Source organism: Myxine glutinosa, chromosome 2 (genome assembly GCF_964187855.1).
Source record: "Myxine glutinosa chromosome 2, kmMyxGlut1.1, whole genome shotgun sequence".
NCBI classification, from domain to species: Eukaryota; Metazoa; Chordata; class Myxini; order Myxiniformes; family Myxinidae; genus Myxine; species Myxine glutinosa.
This window is the reverse complement of record NC_136262.1, coordinates 1,092,701-1,110,526: the sequence shown is the minus strand read 5'-3', so window position 1 is coordinate 1,110,526 and position 17,826 is coordinate 1,092,701. Positions and strand designations below refer to the sequence as shown.

The 17,826-nt window shown below is 42.2% G+C and overlaps 1 protein-coding gene across 5 annotated transcripts in view; it reads left to right on the top strand.

Annotated features, from left to right (window-relative positions):
- LOC137422104 (uncharacterized) overlaps positions 1–17,826 on the top strand; it is a 235,562-nt gene that overhangs the window by 27,770 nt on the left and 189,966 nt on the right. For all 5 annotated transcript variants that reach the window (XM_078772898.1, XM_078772899.1, XM_068108855.2 and 2 more), the window contains 3 exons: positions 10,972–11,674; positions 12,004–12,196; positions 16,394–16,584. In XM_078772898.1, coding sequence (XP_078629024.1) covers positions 10,972–11,674; positions 12,004–12,196; positions 16,394–16,584 — 1,087 coding nt within the window. The remainder of the gene's footprint in view (positions 1–10,971; positions 11,675–12,003; positions 12,197–16,393; positions 16,585–17,826) is intronic.

The following is a 17,826-nucleotide window of genomic DNA, read 5'->3' as shown; positions in this document are numbered from 1 at the left end:
TTATTGTTTTATGTTCAGATTATTAGGGTACCATTGGCCTTACAAGCTGTGGTAACCTATTGTTTATGTTCAGATTATTAGGGTACCATTAACCTTACAAGCTGTGGTACCCTATTGTTTATGTTGAGATTATTAGGGTACCATTGTCCTTACAAGCTGTGGTACCCTATTGCTTATGTTCAGATTATTAGGGTACCATTGGCCTTACAAGCTGTGGTACCCTATTGTTTCTGTTCAGATTATTAGGGGACCATTGTCCTTACAAGCTGTGGTACCCTATTGCTTATGTTCAGATTATTAGGGTACCATTGGCCTTACAAGCTGTGGTACCCTATTGTTTCTGTTCAGATTATTAGGGTGCCATTTGCCTTACAAGCTGTGGTACCCTATTGTTTATGTTCAGATTCTTAGGGTACCATTAACCTTACAAGCTGTGGTACCCTATTGTTTCTGTTCAGATTATTAGGGTACCATTAACCTTACAAGCTGTGGTACCCTATTGTTTATGTTGAGATTATTAGGGTACCATTGGCCTTACAAGCTGTGGTACCCTATTGTTTATGTTGAGATTATTAGGGTACCATTGGCCTTACAAGCTGTGGTACCCTATTGTTTATGTTCAGATTATTAGGGTGCCATTTGCCTTACAAGCTGTGGTACCCTATTGTTTCTGTTCAGATTATTAGGGTACCATTAACCTTACAAGCTGTGGTACCCTATTGTTTATGTTGAGATTATTAGGGTACCATTGGCCTTACAAGCTGTGGTACCCTATTGTTTATGTTCAGATTATTAGGGGACCATTGTCCTTACAAGCTGTGGTACCCTATTGTTTATGTTCAGATTATTAGGGTACCATTCGCCTTACAAGCTGTGGTACCCTATTGTTTATGTTCAGATTATTAGGGTACCATTGGCCTTGCAAGCTGTGGTACCCTATTGCTTATGTTCAGATTATTAGGGTACCATTGGCCTTACAAGCTGTGGTACCCTATTGCTTATGTTCAGATTATGAGCGTACCATTTGCCTTACAAGCTGTGGTACCCTATTGTTTTATGTTCAGATTATTAGGGTACCATTGGCCTTTCAAGCTGTGGTACCCTATTGTTTCTGTTCAGATTATTAGGGTACCATTGGCCTTGCAAGCTGTGGTCCCCTATTGCTTATGTTCAGATTATTAGGGTACCATTCGCCTTACAAGCTGTGGTACCCTATTGCTTATGTTCAGATTATTAGGGTACCATTAACCTTACAAGCTGTGGTACCCTATTGTTTATGTTCAGATTATTAGGGTACCATTGTCCTTACAAGCTGAGGTACCCTATTGTTTATGTTCAGATTATTAGGGTACCATTGGCCTTACAAGCTGTGGTCCCCTATTGCTTATGTTCAGATTATTAGGGTACCATTGGCCTTACAAGCTGTGGTACCCTATTGTTTATGTTCAGATTATTAGGGTACCATTGGCCTTGCAAGCTGTGGTACCCTATTGTTTATGTTCAGATTATTAGGGTACCATTGGCCTTACAAGCTGCGGTACCCTATTGTTTATGTTCAGATTATTAGGGTACCATTTGCCTTACAAGCTGCGGTACCCTATTGTTTATGTTCAGATTATTAGGGTGCCATTGGCCTTACAAGCTGTGGTACCCTATTGTTTATGTTCAGATTATTAGGGTACCATTGGCCTTACAAGCTGTGGTCCCCTATTGTTTATGTTCAGATTATTAGGGTACCATTGGCCTTACAAGCTGTGGTACCCTATTGTTTATGTTCAGATTATTAGGGTACCATTGGCCTTACAAGCTGTGGTCCCCTATTGTTTATGTTCAGATTATTAGGGTACCATTGGCCTTACAAGCTGTGGTCCCCTATTGTTTATGTTCAGATTATTAGGGTACCATTGGCCTTACAAGCTGTGGTCCCCTATTGTTTATGTTCAGATTATTAGGGTACCATTGGCCTTGCAAGCTGTGGTACCCTATTGTTTATGTTCAGATTATTAGGGTACCATTGGCCTTACAAGCTGTGGTCCCCTATTGCTTATGTTCAGATTATTAGGGTACCATTGGCCTTGCAAGCTGTGGTACCCTATTGTTTATGTTCAGATTATTAGGGTACCATTGGCCTTACAAGCTGCGGTACCCTATTGTTTATGTTCAGATTATTAGGGTACCATTGGCCTTACAAGCTGTGGTACCCTATTGTTACTGTTCAGATTATTAGGGTACCATTGGCCTTACAAACTGTGGTACGGTAGGAGTTGCGGATGACGAGAGGACGAGGCCATTTATTTGGTGTTCAAAGCTCCTTCGTTCCAACAGCACTCCTCCTCGCGATCAGAACTCATACAGCCTTGATAACGCCAAAACCCTCTTCGGAGGGCGTGGCTCCAACAACCGCGCGCATGCCACGCCCACACCATCAAAAGCCCCACTGGCCCGTGCCGTGGATTATGTCCCAATAAGGTAACCGCTACAGTACCCTATTTATGTTCAGATTATTGGGGTACCATTAGCTTTACAAGCTGTGGTACCCTATTGATTTTATGGTTGTTATTTTTATTTTACGTCATCTTTTTTTGGCCTTTTTTTTTTTTGCTGTATTATTTTCTTTAACTATTTTTTTCTCAGCAACCACATGTCCGATTGATACGACACTTTCCATGTAGAAGCAACACCCCTCACCTCCTCCCCACCCCCCATGTAGAATGACTTGATGACAATTGTGACATCTTAGATCATGTGGTATGGCAGCCATCTTGGATTAAACGCAGATAATTTAAAAATATTATTTCTTGGAAACCATTGAACAGAAAAATTTGAAACTCAGCACATTGTCAAGTACTTCCAATGGGGAACAAAAGTATAATGGTGACCATCGGTGAAGTGGTAGACCAGGCATAAATGCTAAGTCGAAATCCTCATCCTAAAAATCTGAAAGTACATACACATGATATATGACACATTTGTATTGAAATATTAAATTTATGATGTCTTCGGTCACCTGGTGTGGCAGCCATATGTTTTTGAAGAATAAACCATTCAGATTTTTTTCCTCTTCAGTGCCACTTTAGAGATCTCCACAAATTATCGCCTTGGCATGTGGAATAAAATTTGATAAATATGATTTCATATGTCACATGGTCTGGCAGCCATATTGGATTTAACCTAAAACCACAAACTTCTCCCAAACCACCACACCGATCGACTCAGGACTTTATGCGTGTCATCAACTCGGCATGCTGATTAAAGGGTGATCACGGAAGCGTCGTCGGTCACATGGTGTGGCAACCATATTGGATTGAAGGAAAATATTAAATTATTATTTATTTGAAGCCACTTACCCTATCAATGCAAAACTTTACAAATGTCATCTGACACCATTGCTGCATGAATGAATGAATGAATGATCGTTTTAAGGCCATTTTCCCCGCTAAAGCGGGGGTTAGCCTTCCGGGCCCCATGACAATCATGGTTCCCTGTTTGAGGCAATGTTTTTATGGAAGGATGCCCTTCCTGACGCCAACCCTTGGTCACGCTCTTACGATGCGCAGGGATACGGTGTACCTATTCTGAATCGTGGTACACACCGTGATCATTCATCCCAGCAAGCTGGTACTCAATTTGCCGACCTCGGAAGGATGACATGCTGAGTCAACCCCCCTGGCGTTAATTCAGCGATCGACCAGGATTCAAACCCAGGATCCTGGGATCCCAAGCCGGCACCCTAACCGCTAAGCCAACGCCAGGCTGCATATAGAGTTAAAATGCTAACATCATAGGTCATGTGGTTTGGCAGCCATATTAGTTTGAAAACTGATATTTAAAAACTTCCTTCTAGTCCATGGGCTTGGGTGGTTTCTGTGAGACTTTTATGTGCCCTAAGTTTCTCTTCATATTATTGAAGTAGACCATGTGGGACATAAAAAAGTGAGGGTGGACATCTGGGAGCCTGGTCGGATTTGAGAAAATGACGTCACAATATCAAGCTTTTGCGTTAATGAGGCGACCAAAAATTTGGGGTATGGGAAACTAAAATGCTTATAACGCCACAACCATACATGATATAACTGCAAACTACCATTGAAAATATTTGTTTTTATTCACTCTACATGTGACAATATGTAATTATCTGATTATTATGCAAATTTGCTGTCCAGAGGTCAAAAGGTCATGGAAATCGGGGGTTGCTTAAAATCTGACCCACCGGAAGAAAAATGTGAGTTACAGGCTGCCTGTACTACTTGAGAATGTTTGCTGGCTGTCAGAGGTTGCCAAGACATATCTCTATCACATGATATGCATTGTATAAGAATTAACCCTTTTGTAACGTAAACATCAACTTTGATAAATGGTGCTATTTCAGACATGTCAGAAATTCCAGTTTTTCCATCGTCTAAGTATACATTAGGAAAATATCTGAAAGAAAGCGGGGCTGAGAATATTCTAGTAGAAAGTTGTGTGTTTGGTGTCGATGTTGTTGACTCGGTACTAGAAGCCAGAAACTACTCAAGGTCACTCAAGGGGATGCAGCTCCTAAAAGAAGCATTATGTCAGCTGGAATTCTTTGAACAGGAAGGCAATGCAACAAAATACAGTGAGCACCTAGAAAATGTAGTGGCATTCAAAGCAGCAGTTGCTAACAAGTCATTTGATGAGAGTGTGAGCATTCTGGAAGGATCAAAAACGTCAACTCAGCAGCTACTTTGTGCTTTTGATGACTTCAGAAACGAAGCAGGAAAATGCAGTGAAACCTTCAAATATTGGGACACGTTTATCACACTTGCGACTCATTTGGAAAACCTCATCAAAAGTGACAGGGAAGGAAATTGGGATTTACATCTTCAGACTGTGCAAGCATTGCTTCCAATTTTCATGGCTTTTGACTCAACCAACTACATCAGGTGGGGTTCCCTCTATCTTGAGGACATGCGCAAACTCCCACAAACAGCACCTGAGATCCACATAGCATTCCAAGAGGGCAAATTTGCCATAAAGAGGACACCTGGGACTTTTAGAGCAACTGGAGCAGACATGGCGCTGGAGCAAACGATAAATAGGTCCAAGAAAGGCACCTCGGGGATAATAGGCAGCACAAAGAAGAAGAAATACGTTGCAATGTGGGACATAATCTACCATGAGATGCTGGCAATTAGTAATCTTTTCAGAGAACTAAGTGGAGTTACAACCCAGTACCAGCAAGATGTAAACAACTCCTTCAGCAAATATGAGACTGAAAACGGGGAAAGAAACGTCCAAGCAATTCTAACTGTTATTGAAAACAAGGAGAATCCTTTCAGGAAAGATGCCACACAGCAAATACTTCACAATATAATGACACAGGAAGTAATGACTGACGAAATCCGGAATCAGCTGCTTCAGGTAAAAGCAATTGGGACCGCAGCCTATGAGAAACTACGTAAAGAACGGTTTGTTGAACAGTCGGCTCAAATATTTCGGACCATTCACAGAACAAATCTGAAAACTTTCAAGAGTATCCGCGCACTCCCAAAAGGACAAGAGGCTTCAGGAAAGTCACAAACACAGAGGGAAGATAAACATAGGCAGCGTGTCATTGAAATTGCCCGTGCCCGAGGGAGATCCATGACAGACCTTCTAGAATATGACTTGACGTCATCTTCTTCGCTTTTTGACAGCCAGGGTCTCATGTCAAAGAGCACCAAAAGTGACCTGATGAATGAGATTGCAAAGAAACATTCAATTGATGTTCTGGATGATTCAAAAGACATACAGGTTGGGTATATAGCCGATGTCATGGCTAATGTAAGGAAGATGACTGCCAGAGAATTTACTAACTTCGGTGAATTTAGTGGAGGCATTGTAGACTACATACAGAGATCTGCAAAGGGAGCTGATCGAATAGATTATATCTTTGATTCATACTTTGACATTTCAATCAAAAACTCGGAAAGAAAGCGACGAGAAACCATCTCTCCGATTGAACTGAATGCAGTCAGTGAAGATACACCTTTACCAGTTCAGATGGAGCGGTTCTGGCCAGCTAACAGGAACAAGCATAATCTTGAGATTTTACTGCACCAGACAGCCATAAAGCACGAGCGAGAGACCCCTTCAAGCCTGAAGGTATTTGTGAGTGGCTTTTCAAGTGAATCTGTCGAAGTCCCATGTCTTTCCTGTTGTGATGGCTATTGCAGGGACATTCCAGAACTCTGCATTGATCTAGAGGAAGCAGATACACGAATTATACCCCACGCCTTACATGCTGTGGAGCACGGAATACAACGACTGGTGGTGTTATCCCCAGACACTGATGTATTTGTGCTGTTGCTCTTTTACTGGGATGTACTGCATGAAAAGGGCCTTTATGAACTGTGGTTGAAAGCTGGCAGTGGAAACTCTACCAAATATATTCCAATACATTCTCTTGCGTCAGATAAAGGGCCTGACCTATGCAAAGTCCTTCCCACTGTGCATACGCTCACTGGGTGTGATTACACCAGCAAGGTTGGCACAAAGCAAGCGGCCCTTAAAGCAAACCCAGTAGACTACCTTCAAGGATTTGGTTGTAGCCAAAATGGACCTCTGACGATGAAGTTGAGAGAGCAGAATCATATCCAGTGAAAGTCCTAAAGAATGGAACTACCTGCACAACAATGGATGAACTCAGGGATCATAATTATCACCACAGCAAAACCCCACTCGAGAAGTTGCCACCTACAAGCCATGCCATAAAGGCCCATATTCTAAGGGCATATTATGCTACATATGTGATGACATCAATTCTCTCTGCAAATACGACTGAGTTGAATCCTCTCCTATACGGATTTGAAGAGGAAGATGAACTTCTCCATCCAGATAAGGCCATCAGACCCATTCCCGAGGAATATGCTGTGCACTGTACTTGCTTGAAATGTGCGACAGAGAGATGTGCATGTCGAAAGAGTGACCTGCATTGTTGCAAGTTCTGCAAGTGTCAAGGTATGGGAGACGAGAATGTTTGCTGTAAAAATACAGCTGGTTGTATCTAAAACCGAACAGAACTCATATGTGACACTTACAGCTGCGTGGAAATGTACTCCTGGCATCTACATGTATTCCTTCTCCCATTATCAAATTGGCATGATTTGGAATAGTGACTACAGTCAGCAGTATACCTTCATTTGGATATAAAAACCTAGACTATTACTAAAACTGAGCAAATTCAGCAGTTTATTTTTGCTGAATGGACTAAGGATGTTCCGAACCCCCCCCCTCTACAGGTGGTTGTTTTAGGACTTAGTGGGTTAACGACATGGGAATATTGTAAGAAATTAGTAAATTAAGTGATATTTGGGCTTAAAGAAATAAGTAGTTGGTGATAGATCATATTCATACTGATGAAAATGTTCGATTACTTTATTTTGTGGCATGTGTCTTCCGCTGCAAAGGAAAATCAGCTTTTCTGAAATAGCACCATTTATCAAAGTTGATGTTTACGTTACAAAAGGGTTAATTCTTATACAATGCATATCATGTGATAGAGATATGTCTTGGCAACCTCTGACAGCCAGCAAACATTCTCAAGTAGTACAGGCAGCCTGTAACTCACATTTTTCTTCCGGTGGGTCAGATTTTAAGCAACCCCCGATTTCCATGACCTTCTGACCTCTGGGCAGCAAATTTGCATAATAATCAGATAATTACATATTGTCACATGTAGAGTGAATAAAAACAAATATTTTGAATGGTAGTTTGCAGTTATATCGTGTATGGTTGTGGCGTTATAAGCATTTTAGTTTCCCCTACCCCAAATTTTTGGTCGCCTCATGAACGCAAAAGCTTGATATTGTGACGTCATTTTCTCAAATCCGACCAGGCTCCCAGATGTCCACCCTCACTTTTTTATGTCCCACATGGTCTACTTCAATAATATGAAGAGAAAGGGCACATAAAAGTCACACAGAAACCACCCCAGCCCATGGACTATTCTCCAAAACCTTAACTGATTGATGTTAAACGTATCACAATATATGGAGCAAGGGTAGTGGATCATAACGGCAAAGTCTCATATCAATAGCTACAGCGGTTTCTGAGATATAATTATTTAATATTTTCCTTGAAGCCAAAGTGGCTGCCACAACATGTGACTGATGACATCATTGTTATTAACATACTAGTAAAAAGCCCATTAAATATAATGGGTTGGAACAGTTTATTCAACAGTGCAGCCAAAGTCTGAAGCCTCAGCCTCGTTGTAGGTGTGCTTTTATCCATATTTATTAAACATCATACGGATGTAAATGAACACTCGTTTTATTCTGCGCATGTTGCACATCATGTGCAGCAAATTTCACCTCCCTGCACCTTGTATTTATTGTTATGAACCCACCCACCCCCCCCCCCCCCCCCCCCCTTTCTGTAGCCCGTGAAGCTGTTTGCTAGCCACCATCGACAATTCCAATAGAAGAGACATAATTACTCGTATATCGAAAATTCTTTCGAGTTTGTTTTATCCTAAAAAAAATAGACCGTAGTGAACACACATTTGTGTTAAAAGATTGTCCTTTAAAACCTACCCTGATGAAGGGGGACAGACATCTGTACAAACACACAAACTGACTGTGTTTTATATGGTAGATGTGCGCCAAGGGTAGTGGGTCAGATTTGTAAAGTACAGTCGGACCCCGCTATTCGCGGGCCCGCTATATTCGTGGGTTCCGTGTATTCACGGGTGATAAAATGCGACAATTTCTCTATTCATGGAAAAGTGTCCCGCAAATTTGCGGTTATTTTTCCTATTCGCGGCCGTGTTCCGCGAAATCGCTGGGTCTTTTTTCCTATTTGTGGCCGTGTTCTGTGTATTCACGGGTGATCACGGGTGATAAAATGCGACGTTTCTCTATTCACGGAAGTGTTCTGCGAATTTGCGGTTATTTTTCCTATTCGCGGCCGTGTTCCGTGAATTTGCCGTTATTGTCCCCCGTCGCGCCACGGAGCGAAAGGGGGACTATGGTTTTCCCGTGAGTCGGTCCATGCGTGCGTACGTGCATACGTGCACTGCAATATCTTTATAAAAGTAAGCGAAGGACCGAATTCTAATTTGGTGTGTGGGTGCAACTAGGCATATGGAAGAACCCTATTGAAAATTAGGTCACCACGTCAAAATCCAAGATGGCTGTCACCATATCTAAACTTTGTGAGCGTGATATCTTGAAAAGTAAATGTCTGAACCTTGTGAGCAGAATATCTTGAAAAATAAACGAACTAATAACTTCTAATCTGGTGTGTGGGTGTATCTACGCATAAGGGAGAACGCTATTGAAAATTGGGTCGCCACATCAAAATCCAAGATGGCCGCCTTGCATCTTTGTCAACTCGCATCACTTCACTGACAGGGGACCTAGGCGTAACGCTTGTTTTTCCAATTCGTGGCTGTGTTCCGCAAAACTCCCCTCTCCCCCCCCCCCCTCCCCCCCTATTTATGGCCGTGTTCTGCGAATTCGCGCTTTTTCAGAGGTGCAATTTTTTTTTTTCTCCTAGTCACTCGCTTGACACATTTATAAAACATCTTTCACCATGCACAAAGCAGTTGGATGCATGCAAAAAAACATCTTCTACGAGTCGCGAGCAGGACCTGCTTCTACATTCTCTGCCGTGTGAAAACGCGACGCATCAACCTTCGCGGATTATCGCCGACATTCGCGGTATTTGTCTCGCCTTTTTCCGGGATTACCGCCGACATTCTCACGATTTGCCTCGCCATTCGCTGTTTGGTCTTCTCTATTCATGGATTTTCGTGACTCGGGGAACCTGTCCCCCCTTTTTCCATTGAAACAATGCCCCCCTATTCGCGGTTTCGCAATTCACGGCATTTTCCAGGAAAGTATCCCCCGCAAATATCGGGGTCCCACGGTATAGCATGGGAAGGTGAAGCGGTTTTGGAGAAATGTTTTTGTCCCCCGTCGCATCGCGGAGCGAAAGGGGTACTATGGTTTTCCCCTCCGTCCGTGCGTGCATGCCTGCCTCCGCGCGTGCATAAGCGAAGGACCGAATTCTAATTTGGTGTGTGGGTGCAACCCACGTCAAAATCCAAGATGGCCGCCGCCATGTATGTCTGAGCCTTGTGAGCGGAATATCTTGAAAAATAAGCGAAGTACCAACTTCTAATCTGGTGTGTGGGTGTATCTAGGCATAAGGAAGAACGCTATTGAAAATTGGGTCGCCACGTCAAAATCCAAGATGGCCGCCTTGCGTCTTCCACTTTGTCAACTCGCATCACTTCACCAACGGGGGACCTAGGTGTAACGCTTGTTTTTATATATGATTGACAAGCCATGAGGAATTTTGGTTGAAAATTTCAATATCATTGGTCACATGGTCTTGCAGCTACTTTGGATAAAAAAACTTCATCCGATCATTGACAAACTTTAAAGATGTGATTGACTACCCATTCTGAATTAAATTTGATGACGATGACATGGTTCAGGTTTCCGAACAAAGCGCGGTTGTATCAAAGCAGGGCAGCTTGGTAACTGGTCATAACTGCTTGCAGTTATAAAGCTCGCTTCTAGTTATTATTATTATTATTATTTGTATTGTGTTGACAATGACAAAAATTCTCCTTTTGTAATGGTCACAAAATCGTTTCACCTTTCCTGCATGCCTCACACACTTTTGATCTCTTCGTATTCTTCTTCTTATGTTGCTGCTTCTTCTTCATTTACCCAGTGTAAGTTCCCTTGGGATCATACCTAGATGGTTTATAACAATTTGTCAAATGTATAGTCATACATTGTAAATCTCAACCATTAGACTGGTTCATGACTGTTATGCCAGGACAGGCTCATCGGGCATGCACAGGTGTAAAATTATTGAAGGGTGGGGGTCGAGCCGAAAAATGGGCGGCGGGTCGGGAAGGCGTCTTTTGGCTTGCCAATGGACGCGGGCACGTTGTCGCAAGGAGAGAACACCTCTCATTCACTCCCTGGGTTTTGCTGCACACCACAGATGTACCGTGCATTGGTGGCGCCCAGGGGAACACCCCATTGCAGCACCCGGTCCAGGCCCCGAGCCCTGTGGCCAAGTGCCCCACCACGATAGCTGCCATAGTTAGCACCCCAGGCGCAGCTTCCGTCGCCGGGGTAAGTAGCCTGAGTACGGTAAGTGGAATATTTGGCAATGAGCAGGTCTGCACGGCTGCTTCACAGACTCCTGAAGCTGCATCGTCACCCATCACTGGTTTACCAATGGCACAGAAACGACGACAAGAGATGCACTCACCCTCTTGTTCTGTGAGCTTAATTCCTCTCCCACCCCCAAAAGACTTACTAGAGGATGCCAGTTTCATGTCTTGTGATGAGGTGGTGGTAACAGGTTGTGGTGAACCTTCATCTGACCCTATGTCAGAACTTAGTGCTGGGCTTTGGACTGAGGACTCCCTCTCAAACCTTAGCACGCAAAGTGGTGGCAGTCCAAGCAGCCCCGATGCACTGCAAGCTCAATGCAAGGTACGCCGTGTATCGGCAAGAGCTTCCGCACATGCCTCATCGTGCCATGGACCACCCGACGACTCTGACGGTGATACCTTGCTGAGTAGCTCACTCGACGACGGTGGTGGACTCCTCTGCGGTGTGCATCACAACCCCTCATCGTTCGCATTGGTGGTGCCTGGCAGCCCCGCGTCACCATCTGCTACGCCGACAGACTCTGGGTGGGTGATATAAATGAATGCGTGTACGTAATGTGAAAATGGCACATGGCTTTCCTCATTTGAATATTTATTTGATTTTTGACTATGCCAGACTGATTTGATATTTTAAATTGATTTCACCATGCTCTCTTATCCAGTGAAAGATGTTAGGCTGAAATCATATTACTTTTCAATGTAGACTATAAACTAATATTTTAATTGATGAAGCAAGATGCTTGATTACACCTGAACACTTGACATGCCATATATGGGCATATTTCAACCCAGGTTTTATTCAGGGTGATGTATGACATTGTAACACGTGGTAACATGCATGTCTCTATGTGCAGAACACTGGAAATGTGTGCAAAACCCACGTTGACGATATCACCCTCGCTGGCGAGTCAACATCCGAACCGTGCCGAAGGCACCCATTTACGAATCCTGGTCCAACCTGAAGGGCAACACCGTGCACGCTACCTCACTGAGGGCAGCCGTGGTTCTGTGAAGGATTGCACGCAGCAAAGCTTCCCGACTGTAAAGGTGATCAGGATTGTTCTCACCTCCATTCGTTTCACCCCTATTCTATTGGTTACTTAAGTCCATTCTGCCCATTTATCTGGGGTTGTCTCCTCAATATAAATACAGCACCACAAATGAGGCAACATGACAAGAGAATATGGTCAACACAGAGATGGACAGCCAACTACACAACAGCATTGGCGGGAATTTTTTTTGCACGTTTTTTGTTGAATTCCCATTTAAAGGCCAATGGAAAATGTGGAAGATATGTACAGAGTGGCCATCAAGTCCCTATGCATGCAGTTAGAATTTAGTTAGAATTTATCTGTATGTTACCCTCCATTCTCTGCACAAATTTGAATTTTTCTCCATGTTTTCTGGACATGTTCTTCCATGTTGAGGGTTGGATGTCATAAAAGCAGCACCTGACATGTTTTGAGGTCTTCAACTGTTGTTAGGTGGAGATGAGAAATTTCCTCTTTCACATTGCCCCAAAGTGAGTTGTCACATGTTGTTAAGTCTGGACTTCGAGGAGGCCACACTATCTCAGATCCACGTCCAAACCATCGTCCACTGAATTTGTCGTCGAGATATTCTCTCACTGCGAGAGCATAATGTGCTGGTGCACCATCTTGTTGCAGGATAGCTGTTGCCTCGAGACCCATCTCACGAAGTTGTGGCACAAACCACGTCAGAAGCATGTTCAAATAAGCAGTGTGATTGACACTTGTATCGAAAAAATATGGCCCTATGAAGTGATCTTCTGAAATTGCTGCCCACATCATGACATGAGGAGGATGCTGTTCAATTTCCTCATATAAATGAGGATTTTCCTTGCACCAAAAAGAAACATTCCTTGATCAATTGCTCAGGTAAATGGCACACTCATCCGAAAAAAATTAGCTTCGTCTTGATTTAATGGTGGGAAATCGCTGCAGAGGAGCCTTGCTCTAAATCAAATCGAATCAAGGACACTCCCTGTTGAAAAAGCTTTCTTCTCCCATGCCCGCATTGCGTAGGGGCTGGCTTATCGAACCTCTGCGAAAATCGTGTCCTTATGTCTTCAAAACTTGCTCCTTCTCACATGCGGTCATGAACCCAAACACAAGTAATCAGTCTCTCTTCTATGCTGAAGTCCGTCATGCTGAAGCCGTACCTGGAAAACAAATAAAACAAGAAAGAGCAATCAGATTGCAGACCCTCACCAGGATGTTTTCAGTGGTTTTTAAGGCTTTTGTTGTAAAACAAATATGGCAGACGAACCACTTGACCGATGACGTCATATATTTTTTTTCTCCACCAATTTATGGCGACAGATGTCATCTTGTCATTTATGGCGAAGATTTTAGAAATGCGCAAGAAATTTCATCTTGATCGGATGGAGTTTTGTACTTTCCGAATTATGACGTCATAATGGAGGCACCTATGACGTCATCATTAGCATATTTTATTCCCCATGGAGAGTTATTTACAATGAGCTTTGTCTCAATTTTTTCTATGCAGCGCTTTCGGAGATATGGAGGTGCAAAGTTTTTCGGTTTTTCCAAGATGGCGTCTATACCACGTGACCTATGACGTCAAAATTATCATGAAAAATTATACAGGTGGAGGTGCACCTGTGGTGAAAATTTCCTGTCAATCGGACCAATGGTTGCAGAGAAAATCATATTTATTCTTTGCGGACAAACAAACAAACAGACAAACAAAACAGATATAGACAAACAAACAAATGAAAAATCACTCATAGAGTGACACTTGGCAGAGCAGAACAAAGTAGAATGGCACTGAGTAGAGCATCCTTTTGACCTCAAAAATAATTTGTGGTATAATTCAGTGACCTGATATGCACATCTTCTTCAAAGTTTAAGTTAATCGGATGAAAATTGACAATTTTAGAAATTTGTCCTATGTTGACCTTTTGGCCTATGTTGACCTCAAAAATAGTTGGTGGTTTGTTTCAGTAAGCTGATAAGCATATCCCATTCAGATTTCAAGTCAATCGGATGAAAATTGCAGATTTTAGAAATTCGAAAAAAGTGGTTGACCTTTTGCCTATGTTGACCTTTCCACCTATGTTGATATCAAAAATGGTTGGTTTCAGTAAGCTGTTATGCAAATACTATTCACATTTAAGTCAATCGGGTGAAAATTGAGGATTTTAGAAATCCAAAAAAAGTGGTTGACTTTTGGCCTATGTTGACCTTATGACCTACGCTGATTTCAAAAATAGTTGGTTGTTGAATTTAGTTCGCCGATATGTAAATAGTATTCACATTTCAAGTCAATCGGATGAAAATTGAGGATTTTAGAAATTTCAAAAAAGTGGTTGACCTTTGGCCTATGTTGACCTTTTGGCCTATCCTGATCTCAAAAATAGTTGGTGGTTGAATTCAGTTAGCTGAACTGAAAATCCTATTCAAATTTCAAGTCAATCGGATTAAAATTGAGGATTTTAGAAATTTGAAAAAAAAGTGGTTGACCTTTTGGCCTGAGCTGATCTCAAAAATAGTTAGTGGTTGAATTCAGTTAGCCGATATGTAAATCGTATCAAATTTCAAGTCAATTGGATTAAAATTGAGGATTTTAGAAATATGAAAAAGGTGGTTGACCTTTGGCTTATGTTGACCTTTTGACCTTTTGTCCTCAAAAATATATAAGATTTTGTCGGACCACGAACTCCACCATTTGCTGAAGTTTCGTGAAGATTGGTTTAAAATTGTGACCTGTAGACAAGTATAAGTGAGCAGAGACAAACACACACACACACACACAAACAAACACGCACGCAAACCGGAGTGTTCAACATAATGTACTTTCAAATTTTTTTTTTTGCCAAATCACAAACGGACTCAAATGCAATATCCTGTTCTCTGGCGAGTGTAACTAGAACGGCACTCAGTAGAGTATACCTCCGCCTGGTTGGCCATATCACTCGATGAAGAATCACATAAAAAATTATCCGAGCTGGATCCGGATCCGGATTTTCACCAAATTGAATCGATTCTTCCTTCTCAGACACACAACCTCTCCAAAAAGTTTCGTCCAAATCCATCCACAACTTTTTGAGACATCCTGCTTTGTATCGTTTTTGGCCCTATCCCCCAATGGTGAAGAATCACTTAAAAATTAAATAATTCTCATATCCGAATCCATCTTCAGATCTTCACCAAAATTGAATCGAATTGTCCTTGTCACACCCAACCTCTCCACCAAGTTTCGTCCAAATCCGTCCACAACTTTTTGAGACATCCTGCTATGTATAGTTTTTTGGTCCTATCTCCCAATGGTGAAGAATCGCTTAAAAATTATATGAGCGGGTTCCGGATCTTTACCAAAATCTAATCATTTCGTCCTTGTTACACATGCTATATCTCTGCCAAATTTTGTCCGAATCCGTCCACAACATTTTGATATATTTTGTTCACAAACGGACAGACACGGGTAAAAACATAACCTACATCCACCTTTGGTGGTGGAGGTAATAAGTAACAGAGGACACACTATTATGCTTAGGGTCTTTGTGGCCACTCTGCAGACACAGTCTGGCATGGACACATTCGAGAGTACAGAAAGTCCTTGTTAGGAATGCGATAGAAAAACGAGACATTGGTGACCCACATCCTCACGGCCTGAATTCCTGTATATGTTTTGCTTTAATATTGGAGTTTGTCCTCTTGAGATCCTCTCAACGGGCGTCCGGCTGGGCAAACTGTCCTTATTAGGCTTGGTTTTTCCAAATCCTTTTGATTTGGATGTTTGACATTGACTAATGCTTTTCAAGTCAAAGCATGTGTTCTTGTTCAAGGCACATTATTAATTATTTTCATGATAATTGGTGGTGATTATATGATAATTCATGACAATTTTGGGAATATTGAGCATGATGTAACAAAGGCTGTGCCAATAAGAGTGTCGTGTTTTTGTTATAATTTAATGGTTAAAAAGAACCAAGTCCTCTGCTGTCTCCTTCACCACTCATGTTTATTCAAGCTGTTTATTGTGCATGAGCAAGATGAATGAAAGCAGTGACATGTGTAAAAGTCTCTCGTCGTTCTGGAGCATGTAGGTAAAAACAAAAACTTTTGTGTGTTAGTAAGTACAGTCCATGATAAATTTATGTTCAGGTTATTATTTGTGACTGTTGAACTGGTTTTTGTCAAACCTTATTTATCAATAGTCTCGATTCTATTTGCTCTTTTTCTCTTCCATACATGGCAGTTGGAGGGGTACAATCAACCGGTGGTACTTCAAGTGTTTGTAGGCTCAGACAGCGGACGGGTGAGGCCGCATGGATTCTACCAGGCATGCCGTGTGACCGGTCGTAACACCACCCCTTGTACCGAGCTCGACATTGAGGGCACGACGGTCATCGAGGTGCCTTTGGATCCAGCGAATGATATGGCTCTCGCGTGAGTGCTTTACTTAGTCCGTATTACCTCTGACACCGGAAGTAGATAGAGGTTGTTTTCACCCCTGTCTGTTTGTTTGACTGTGAGCAGGATATCTCAAAAAGTTGTGGATGGATTTGGACAAATTTGGTCGACAGGTTGGGTGTGTGAAGAGGACGAATTCATTAGATTTTGGTGAATATCTAGACCCGGATCCGGGTACTAGAATTTTAAAAATTATTCTTCACCATCGAGAGATGGGCCCATAAACAATGTACAGTGCTTTCAGAAAGTATTCACACAATACTTATTACTCAATCTGTCCTGGAAAAAAGAAAAAACGCAGGCAGTGTATAAGCACATGACCCTGTCGAGGCCTGAAGGCCAATTATCTGGTTTTATCTGGGGTCAATTTTTTTTATCCAACCATAGCTCTCGACCTTCCTCTGGATGAAAGATGAGACCATGCATAGTTTGGTCGCAATGGTTCCTGCAGGGCCCAAAATACATAAACAAACAAGAAAGAGCAATGAGAGATTGCAGACCCTTGCGAGGATGTTTTTGTGTGGTTTTATCATTTGAATCCTCAGGGTGTTATGTGTCTTTTGGGTCCTCGGGATATTTTGGGTTTCTTGGGTCTTTTGTGTCTTTGGTGTATTTTGTGTCTTCGGTGTATTTTGTGTCTTCGGTGTATTTTGTGTCTTCGGTGTATTTTGTGTCTTCGGTGTATTTTGTGTCTTCGGTGTATTTTGTGTCTTCGGTGTAATTTGTGTCTTCGGTGTAATTTGTGTCTTCGGTGTAATTTGTGTCTTCGGTGTAATTTGTGTCTTCGGTGTATTTTGTGTCTTCGGTGTATTTTGTGTCTTCGGTGTATTTTGTGTCTTCGGTGTAATTTGTGTCTTCGGTGTATTTTGTGTCTTCGGTGTATTTTGTGTCTTCGGTGTAATTTGTGTCTTCGGTGTATTTTGTGTCTTCGGTGTATTTTGCGTCTTCGGTGTATTTTGCGTCTTCGGTGTATTTTGCGTCTTCGGTGTATTTTGCGTCTTCGGTGTATTTTGCGTCTTCGGTGTATTTTGCGTCTTCGGTGTATTTTGCGTCTTCGGTGTATTTTGCGTCTTCGGTGTATTTTGCGTCTTCGGCGTATTTTGTGTCTTCGGCGTATTTTGTGTCTTCGTATTTTGTGTCTTCAGGGTATTTTGGGTCATTTGGGGTCTTCGGGGTCTTTTGTGTCCTCTGGGTCTTTTTGGTCTTTGAGGGTATTCA